We start from the raw sequence: 10,881 nt of genomic DNA, 5'->3' as shown, positions 1-10,881 counted from the left end.
ACTTTATGGTTTGAACCTGGTTTGAACTTTGAGCTAAAATTAAAATTGAGTCCATGAAGGTATTGGGTTACCCAACACCCAATTTGGGTACCTTTCTAAAAATTATACATTCTCACTTTGCTTAGGCTCTTAGCTCTTTTCAATATCTTAAAAAAAAAGAAACAGCTGTTTTACGTTATGACAATTGACAGTGACGAGGACAGTGACTCCTAATGTCAAAGTTGTCAACACAACATGAGTTAGACTTTGGACTTGTAAATAATTTGTAAATATGTGCTGTTTTATTTAAAAAAATATATTTTAAAAGCTAAAAATGTGCTAGAAATATAATTTACATTTAACATTTTTTATTCACTGTATTTTTTTTATTTCTGAAACATGTATAATCCCGCCGTTACGGTAAAACGTATAGACGTTTTAATTCGTATTTTAAATGGTCGTAAAACAATTATTACACCTAATTGTGTTCGTGGATACACCAGTGAGGGAAAAGTAACTATCGGGAATATAAGCAAAAAAGTAAAACCAGCAAAAAAACTGCAATATGTTCCAAAAAAATACTGTAAGTATCGGTGTAAAGTTTCAAGAAGTTACACTTTATAACCTTATTAAATTTTTCCTATAAAATTAAACTTAAAGAGAAGTATTCCCTTTACTTAAATCAAGGATTACCGATATTTATGTGGAGATTATGGACATTATTTTTAAAATACCTACTGATTTATAACCTATTTTAGTATCATTTGATGGAGAAGATTTAAAGTTTTTATCCCAAAGCACACTTCGTAACTTAAGATGGATGATGCAGAAGGATATTCTCGGCCAGGATATGTTTCTTCTTGGCAGACCTGGACCAAGCAGGTAAAGCCGTGATAAAATTGCATCATTAAGTATATATTATAATTTGGTTTGGTATAATCTTAGTTTTCAAATATAATCATAGTTAAGATGTTTTTTTTTATTGAATTATGTGCCCAGTCTTACTACTTTGATAATACAATGTCATTACATTGTAATATTTTACCCATGTGTTTTCAGGAGAAAAGTTGCATTGCAATATTTGGAGCTTACCCAAAGAGAGCTGGAGTATGTTGCTTTATCCAGAGATACCACTGAAGCTGACCTCAAACAGAGGAGAGAGATTGAGAAATCTACGGCCAAATATTTCGACCAGGTAATTATTAGTAGACACAGATAGAATAGAGTCAATGTCTGCTACTATGTAAAAAACCATGATGGGTAAACAACTATGAATGTGTAAATATGAATGTATAAAAATGTGTAAATACTAAATAGTTATTTTCCGTATTTATAGCTATTTTAATTTCTTAATTCCATTCATTTCTTTCACTAGAAATACACATTTTGTGATATTAGATTATTAGATTAGTAGGTGTTTTTGCAATATTATTGCTGTAATAATATTTCAGAGTGCTGTAAGAGCTGCAATAGAAGGCCGAGTGTTGGTTATAGAGGGTATCGAGAAAGCAGAAAGAAATGTGTTGCCAGTATTAAATAATCTACTAGAGAACAGGGAGATGCATTTAGAAGATGGGAGATTTCTTGTACCTGCAGCCAGATATGACAAGTTGCTAGAGGTAAACTGTTACTTTTATTTAATAATTTTAAGGAATGTCTGGTGGGACAGTTAGTAAAGTCTGTTAGCTATAATTATAATGCTCTATCACATTACTTTTATAATAACTAATAAGGTATGCAATAAGTGCCAGTAACAAAACGACAAGTGGCAATTCGACAATGTAAGAGCTGTATCTCTGTGGTCAGGTTAAGATTTACTTAGTTTAGAATTTAGATGTACTCTCTCATGTTCATCCTACTAATATTATAAAGGCGAAAGTTTGTTTGGATGTATGGATGTGTAGATGTATGGATGTTTGTTACTCTTTCACGCAAAAACTACTGAACGGATTTTAATGAAACTTTACAATAATATAGCTTATACATCAGAATAACACATAGGCTACAATTTTAACCGACTTTCAAAATGAGGGAGGTGTTATGTTCGTTTTCTTATATTCAACGATTACTCCGCCGTTTGTTAACCGATTATCAAAATTTTTCTTTTGGTATATAGGGTATTATATTCGCAAAAGTGGTGATCTGATGAAGGATCCATAAGTAGTCGAGGGAACTCCTCAAAACTTATAGGGAAACATGTGGTGATTTTGGTTTCGTGAGAAGTATTCTAAGCATATGCTACCAACAAGTAAGATTTTGCACCGAGATATACCTGATATACCGTGATTCGGAAGGTGCTGAGAGAACTCCTGATTCTTTATAGATACAAGTTTGGGAGTTTCGGCGTTGTTTTAAGAACAGAAAGCATATGCTACTATGCAAATTACATTCATCATCATCATCATCATCACTACCATATTATACCATTTCATAGTCTTTTAGATCGAGACTCGAGTTTGTCAAGCGATAATTAAAAAAAATCTATATCTACCTAATATTATAAACCTGAAGAGTATGTTTGCGTCAATCTCAGGAACTACAGGTCGGATTTAAAAACTTATCTCTAATAAGACTATAGGCTATATTATATTATCACGCTAAGACTAATACGACCGAAGAAACTCAGGAAAATGTGGGAAAAACGGGGGAAATATTTTTTATGGGAAAATGTACGGTTTCTGTAAAATTCCTAATTTACGCGGGCGAAGCCGCGCGGGACATCTAGTAAAAAATAAATTAAGCAGTATTTATCGAAGCCTACAATTGTTTTTTTATTATAACAGGAACACGGCAAAGAAGAAATTTCAAAATGGCGTCTTGTGCGCGTAGACGAGGCTTTCCGTGTGATCGCGCTAGGTCTGCCCGTGCCGCGCTACACGGGCCAGCCGCTCGACCCGCCGCTGCGCTCGCGGTTCCAGGCGAGAGACGTCGCCACTGTCGGCTATGGGGTGAGTGAGATACAAGATAAAGTAAGATGCATGACAAGATGGCCGCCGTGCTACATGACAAGATGGCCACCACGTTAAATGACAAGATGGCCGCCACGCTACATGACAAGATGGCCGCCACGCTACATGACGAGATGGCCGCCACGTTGCATGATAAAATGGCGGCCACTGACTGCGATTGGTAATTTAATGCGGCTATATCTCAGTCGGTAATGTCAATTTATTGGATTCTTACACATTAAAGTGCCTGATAATATTATTTTCAACATAAGAAATACCGATTCGCGCTGAATCGAATTCAGTCAAGAGTGCAACACTTGTGCAAAAAAATTAAAAAGTATAACAGAAAGCTTTGTATATATTCTAAGCTACAGTTCGACAAGGCTTTATTTGAACGTGGCGAGGAAAGGAACTATACTCCACTCGGGCTAACTTGTCGCTAGCGGTCATTGACACCCTGTCAAAAACTTGTCATTTTCCATATAAACCGCGATTGACAATAAGGTGTCAGACATTGTTTATCGTGGTTTTATATGGAAAATGACAAATTTTTGACAGGGAATCAATGACCGATAGCGACAAGTTAGCCCGAGTGGAGTATAAACGCTTGAACTATCATAGAAAAACGTCATTTTTGACATGTGTTTGACAGTTCTCCTTACCAGCAGCGCTCCCGTCAATGTCACCCACTTTCAAAATATAAAGCCTTGTCGAACTGTACTGAAGTTTGCTACTACTCAGGTTTATGGAAAAGTCAACATTTTACTAAATACCAGGGAATTTATTTGATGATTTGTATTATTGCAATTATATTAAAGATAAGCTTAAATTACATGCAACACTTCTGTTATTGAACCTGCGATATCAAACTCTCAGTTCTGCTCGTCAAATTCGATCCTGCCTTCTTGGAGATCGCTTCTGGCATAAATATATGAACCTGCTTCCGTGTCTTCAGATCCGGGATCTGCTTCTTGCTAATTAACTCCGTGTACTGTTTTTCGATCGCGTTCTTTTCCGTCGCAATCTTCTGTCTCGCCTCCACGATGTTCATTTTCAAGTTGACCTTTTTGCTGTCCCTTTTGTCGCGTTGCGTGATCCTCGTTCGTGACTTTGCGTAGTTCTCGATCGTGTTGGCGGACGGTAAATAAACTTCGAGACGATCGATATTGGCACTCGTCCTCGCTTCCGGCTTTATCTCCTTCGGTCTCAATTCCGTCGCCGTTTTGGACTTCACTAGATCCCTTCTGTTTTCTTGCCAACGCGGTGCTTCTGTGGTGGCTAGCAGGTCGACTTTGCCCGCTAGGTCCAGCCATTGCAGCACTCTGTCCGAAAGGTCAGTGTTCTCTTTGGCTTCATTTCTAGCCGTTCGCGTAGTCTTATTCGCTCTCATGTTCCAGTCGATTTTGATTTTGTCTGTGGACACGTCTTCCTCGTTTCCGTCGTCGGAGCTCTCTACGAGATTCAATTCCTCTATAACCGTATGCTCGCGATCGGTATCGTATGGTTTATGGCTTTTGATCACGAAGTCGAATCTTATATCGTCCCTGTCTGAGCGGCGGGTTTTGGCGCTGGCGGAGGATGAGGGTCGACGCGTGGCGAGCCTGACGAAGTGGGGGTCGTCGTGTGTGAGTATCGCGTGCCGGAACCCGTCGACCCACACGGTCCTAATGTACATGGGGCGCTGAGACGACTGCCAGAGTGCGGGCATTACACCAATCGTAACTTTAACTCGTCCCGTCACGCGAGCGCCATCATTAAATTTATTATCCTGTTCACTCGCCACTCTGGAAACGAATAAAAGTTTTGTGATATAAAAAAGTGAGCGACGACGATTTCGTGAATTAATAAAAATTGTTTGCATGCTCTGCTACGGCTTTGGTTATTTTTTATTATGGCCTATTTGCGTTTGATAAAATAATAGTTGGTTAATTATAATCTTATCTAGAGTCAGGATTCCAGCAGGCTTAGCATGGTCACAGTAGAAATGCGAAAGAATAGAAACGCCGACAGTTTTTGCGGCAAACTGACAGATTTTCTTTGTTAATCCATCACTTTGTCTACTTTACCGTAAGAATGAACCTTTCTATAGTAGTCATGCTAAGCCTGCAAGAGGCTTTGTGCGTATTCTTCTTGGTTTCGCCAAGCGATTCACACTTATTTAATTATCTTTTGTGCTATATTAGGTTTTTCTAATTTATGTTTACGCCTGATTTAAGTGATTCTCAATAATTCTTTTTTATTCACAGGAAACCTTAAAATGTTATTATAATATATAACTTTCCATAAATCCCTTAATTAATGGAAATTTAAATATAATATCACTTTCTTTTATCTAAATCACACTTTCGATTATATTTCTTTAATTTCTTTAATCTTATATATTTAAACGAGCAATGCTTGTATATCTTATATATAAAAATGGATTTTCAAATGTGTTAGTCGCGCTAAAACTCGAAAACGGCTGAACGGGTTGGGCTGATTTTAGTCTTAAAATATTCGTAGAAGTCCAGGGAAGGTTTTAAAGTGACACGAAGTTCACCGGGATAGCTAGTAGGTATATAAATATATATTTGGAATCTCGGAATCGGCTCCAACGATTTTCATGAAATTTAGTTTATAGGGAGTTTCTGGGGCGATAAATCGATCTAGCTTGGAATCATTTTTAGAAAATGTCATTTTATTCCTGTTTTATCGAATACCGAGCAAAGCTCGGTAAAACAGCTCTTAAAATTCCATATAGGTAAGGACTTAGGCTCTATTCATATGAGGTGGTGCAAACGCGTGGTTTGGCAGCTGCACCGCGAGATGACAAGCAAAATATGTTACTTGTCATTTATGACAGCGCGATCGCGCCGCTATTATGGAGGGTAGATGGAGGAGAACTATCTTATAAGGGGGATATTTGAAAAAGTGTCCAGCTGTACGCAGTAAATAACAGTTGAAAAATCCTCCAAGAGTGGCGCTAGGTGCAGCAAAGGGTATGGAATGAATGTAGCCGTTGGTGACAAAATATAAATTGAAGTTAACCGAATAGCCGAGTCACAGAATTACTGGGTTAATACCAATATATTTTGAAAAATATAACCTAAGATAGCTGAAATAAAAGCTGATAAATGATTTAAAATTTGCCCTGTTGCTACTGTAGCGCCACCCTAATTTAACGCATTTTAGGGGACACTTTTTACATACAGAGATAGTTCTCCTCCATCTACACTCCATAGCCGCTATTTAAATAAATCGTTACATACATTTGCTTGTTATATGGCGGTGTAGCCGACACACCGCGCGTTCGGGCGAGCGCATATAAATACAGCCTAAGGATAACTGAGACGTATTTTTTTTAATTTATAATGTTCCAGAATTGACCCCATGAGGTACAAAAGTATTACGTTCGACACACAACATTGAATAGAAATTCTGCCAATTCATAAAGCGTCAGCACGAAAAAACTAATTTAATTAGAGATCTAAATCGGAAATGTAACTTTTATTAGCAGCTTTTAGTGAGTTTCTACACCTTCAGTAGTCGCTACATTTTGTTATCAGTTGTACTTATTTAATTGTACGTCATATCAGTCTAAGAATCGCGAAAGAATTAATAGATTGTAAAAATATAACATTTACCTACTTGTTGACTCTATCCTCATACGTTTACTACTAAAATTGCAACATACATAACAAATCTAATCGAAGATACTAATAGATATTTTTACCTATTTTAGAATAGATTTAAGCATTATTCATGAAAGTGATGGAACAATAAAAATAATTTAATCATATTAATTTATTACCTTCTGAAAAACACTACGTTTATTCATTTTGAATTTCGAACCTACGAATAATAAAAACTAAGGAAAAGTAACTCCGTCAAAAAACATGCTCCATAATACTTGTCAAAAAAGTGTACCTTAGGTACACATTTCAATACATTTGCAATATTTAGGTGACCTTGAGCGGCACTAGGCTGACGTTACATGACAGATCAAAAGGAACCAAATTTAAAACGGTAATAGTATGGGAGTTACGATTCCTTAGTTTTTATTATTCGTAGTTTCGAACGTAAACTTTGTAATGAACGTAACTTTTTCAAAGACCTTTTTTTTTAAACGCAGTTCCAATTTTAAAATGTGACAGTTGTTTTCTTAAAACCGCAAGTGTCTACGGATTTGTTGTGCGATGCCGAGTCGCGACATCGCAACTTCCCGTGGCGTGTGTGACTGGCTGCTTATCGGTTTCCCTGTCGAGTTTTGTTAAGCTTCGATCTTAAGATGCTTTTACACTAGCTAGAAAGAGTAGAAAGTATCAAAAGGTGTAAATGAAACCTTTACATCTTTTGGTACTTTCCAATGGACGGGATCAAAGTAAAGTCTGTCAAAAAAGTGAAGAAATTAAAAAGTGGCAACATCGTAGTGTCATCCCTTTTTTCTTAGATTGATTTGAAAGGGATGACACTAAGATGTTGCGACTTTTTAATTTCTTCAATTTTTTTACAGACTATATAATAATTAATATAGAGGCACATTTTTTTACGTACTCTACGTTTTACGTTATGTTGGCAAATGTGCATTAGTAGAGGTAGTTAAACTACTTTACCTATAACCTAGTATTTTGACATCTGATAATATATCTATTATCTACCTTATAAACAAAGAGATAGATAGAGTTGAGTCGAAAAAAGAGGTATAAAATAGCACACCTATTAGGCCTTAGGTCTTACGTGCACTTATTATTAACTTTAATTGAATGAACTGACAATTAAATGAATTTTGACGTAAAATCCATACTATGTCCTTTTAACTTTATATTAAATTATTTAAGTAACCGTTAGTCACTAAGTGCGGCCTATAAAGTCTTGCAATTTAACTATTTTTTTTTTCGATAACTTTTAAAATCTCCGTTACGAAGGGTCCATTATTAACAATTTAAAACTGTCTATATAATCATGCGATCAGACTTCGCAATACTGGTAGGCGGTGTTTTGTTATACAAAACGTCACCAAAACAAATGATTTATCACCAGTCTGCCCTATGATAGTCTGGTAAAATATAGTGTTTACGTGGCCCCAATACGGTAAAAGATTAATTTGTAGCTACCACGAAATTTAGGAAACGTAAACGAAAAAAAAAACAGATAAAAAGCTGTTATTAGAACACGTTTTGCTTTTTTTGTTAATTTTAAAATATTTGGTCTATTTATGTAAAGCGTAATTTTTTTTAATCACTTATGCTCCGTAGTCTATAATAATAATTATTGTTTATCTAAAAAAAGTTCCTTTCGTCAAAATTCGCAACATTGGTTTCAGAGTTAAACATAAACAAACAAACAAGTAAAATTTATCTTTAATATATTTCGTGTCTATAAGCAAGGACGAAGGAAGAAGGAAGGAAGGTGCAACAACTAGTAGTATGCAGATATGGCGTGAGCAAAGTTAAATTAGCTAAATAATGTCCAAAGCCAAGTTTAGCTATCGGTAGATTGCGGTGTGATTGCAGACTACGATAATAGAACAATATAGTGATATACAGTAAACCATTTTCATGCTAGGCCGCACGGAACAAACGCACACACTAGCCCGATTTAAATAATTATTCCAAGTAGCAAAATAATGCAGCTATATCGCGCGTTTACAACCTTTGTCTGTGTTGAGAGAATTCGATTTTTAAGAAACTGGTAAGTTACTCTACTGTTAGATTCTTGTGATAATAGTTTTGCCCTGGCCCGAAACTCTGGCCCGCACGGATGCTAATAGTTGATGTTATCTATACGATTGAGTTTAGATTTAACTATTAATTTAAATAGTGTAAGGATAGACAAAAATATTAATTTTCACTGATTTCTTGACGCGGATTGATTTAATATAGAAAATAAGAAAAATTGTCTTTATATGTGTGCTGAGCAACAACAATTTTATTGCAGTACAGTATTGAGTTTACATACCATTTGTTTACACAATAAACTCCAATATTAACTTAGCTTCAGCTTAGGAGTCACAATTTTTATTAGCCTTATTTCCGTAGTGCTCCCTCTTAAGTTCTCTGTCTTTCGGTCATTGCAACTTTGTACTGTCTCCCGCTTTGTATGGGGAGGGAAATTGGAATCTTTCTACTTCTCCTATTTTCTTCTGATTTATTTCGTTGCAGGTCCCAAGACGGCTTTAGCATGTCCCTCGGGTTCCTGCTGTCGATCCTGGCGACACAGGAGATACAGTGGTGGGAATGTGTGGTGGGCCGTGGGCCAAAGCGCGATAAAAAAACACATTTGTTTTAGTCCGTATCCTATGCATATTCTTGTCTGCTAAGAGACTTTTTTTAACGTATCAGACAATGTCTTGAGTCTTCCGACGAAGCTTGGTTAAATTTTTCATTTAGGCGAGTTGAGTGCTCACCTCTAGTCCACCGACGCAGCGAACTGCGAAACAGCGGCGAATTGATTTACTGTGTCATCCACAATGCGTTATATTGCATCTCGCTCTATTACAGTTCACAGCGTCCGTGTAGTGTGTACTAGAGTAAATATTTATTCAGTTTCGAAGTTCGAACCTTTCCAGTATAAACAATCAACCATCTATGGCAGCAATTTGTCTTCTGAAAATAAATAACTATTTTATAAGCTGCTAAGTTTTATTCCTTCTGCAGTCCCAAAACAAAATAATACGTGGGAGAGCCATGCTTCGGCACGAATGGGCCGGCTCGACCGGAGAAATACCACGTTCTCACAGAAAACCGGCGTGAAACAGCGCTTGCGCTGTGTTTCGCCTAGTGAGTGAGTTTACCGGAGGCCCAATTCCCTTCCCTATCCACCCCTATTCCCTTCCCTTCCCATCCCTACCCTCCCCTATTACCCTATTCCCTCTTAAAAGGCCGGCAACGCACCTGCAGCTCTTCTGATGCTGCGAGTGTCCATGGGCGACGGAAGTTGCTTTCCATCAGGTGACCCGTTTGCTCGTTTGCCCCCTTCTATCATAAAAAAAAAAAAAAAAAAAGAAACAGCGCTTGCGGTGTGTTTCGTTAGTGAGTGAGTTTACCGGAGGCCTGATCCCCTACGCTATTCCCTTTCCTACCCTATTACCTCTTAAAAGGCCGGCAACGCACCTGCAGCTCTTCTGATGCTGCGAGTGTCCATGGGCGACAAAAGTTGCTTTCCATCAGGTGACCCGTTTGCTCGTTTGAAAAATATATGTCCGTAGCGCCAGGCAAAATAACACTGACTCATTTAGTAATAAGTTGAATTATCCGTACTTATCCTGTGTCCGAACCATAAAGTTTATATACCTATCGGAATAGAGCAACAATCTCTAGCTGTCAAACGAAACCGAAATTGGTTTTCATCTGTGTGCGTATACACACACACATATATATATATATATATATATATATATATATATATATATATATATATATATATATATATATATATATATATATATATATATATATATATATATATATATATATATATATATATATAATTGGAATCTCGGAATCGGCTCCAACGATTTTCATGAAATTTAGTATATTGGGGGTTTCGGGGGCGATAAATCGATCTAGCTGGGAATCATTTTTAGAAAATGTCATTTTATTCGTGTTTTATCGAATACCGAGCAAAGCTCGGTCAAATAGCTAGTATATATATTACACAAGGATGGTTGAACGTGAATTCTATGAGATTAAATTGTCAACGTGCGGCATGTGCCGACTGGACGTCAAAAAAGAGTGTTGCTATCATGTATCATACGTCTCTTTTTACCACGCAGTGTTACTGATAGTGACATTACGCTTGCTCAGGCTCAGGTATATTAACTTTATGGTCCAAACTTACCCTGATTAACCTTATAGGAAAGGTGTAAGTGTAAGCTCACTGTTAAACTTTATAAAGTGTACAACCCTATTTGTTTCATGTGTAACAACCATTAGGACAAAACAATTCCACCTGCTATTAATTCTACGTAATTAGA

At 36.8% G+C, this 10,881-nt stretch overlaps 1 protein-coding gene across 1 annotated transcript in view; it reads left to right on the top strand.

Moving 5' to 3' along the window:
- The first annotated feature begins 331 nt into the window (after window positions 1-331).
- The window catches only part of LOC121732901 (von Willebrand factor A domain-containing protein 8), a 33,112-nt gene continuing 22,562 nt past the window's right edge, over window positions 332-10,881 (top strand). The window contains exons 1-5 of the mRNA XM_042122924.1: window positions 332-562; window positions 738-861; window positions 1,039-1,174; window positions 1,431-1,598; window positions 2,763-2,927. Coding sequence (XP_041978858.1) covers window positions 379-562; window positions 738-861; window positions 1,039-1,174; window positions 1,431-1,598; window positions 2,763-2,927 — 777 coding nt within the window. The 5' untranslated portion in view covers window positions 332-378. The remainder of the gene's footprint in view (window positions 563-737; window positions 862-1,038; window positions 1,175-1,430; window positions 1,599-2,762; window positions 2,928-10,881) is intronic.

This window comes from Aricia agestis, chromosome 13 (genome assembly GCF_905147365.1).
Source record: "Aricia agestis chromosome 13, ilAriAges1.1, whole genome shotgun sequence".
NCBI classification, from domain to species: domain Eukaryota; kingdom Metazoa; phylum Arthropoda; class Insecta; order Lepidoptera; family Lycaenidae; genus Aricia; species Aricia agestis.
The sequence above is the reverse complement of the archived record's forward strand: the minus strand, read 5'-3'. Positions and strand labels throughout refer to the sequence as shown.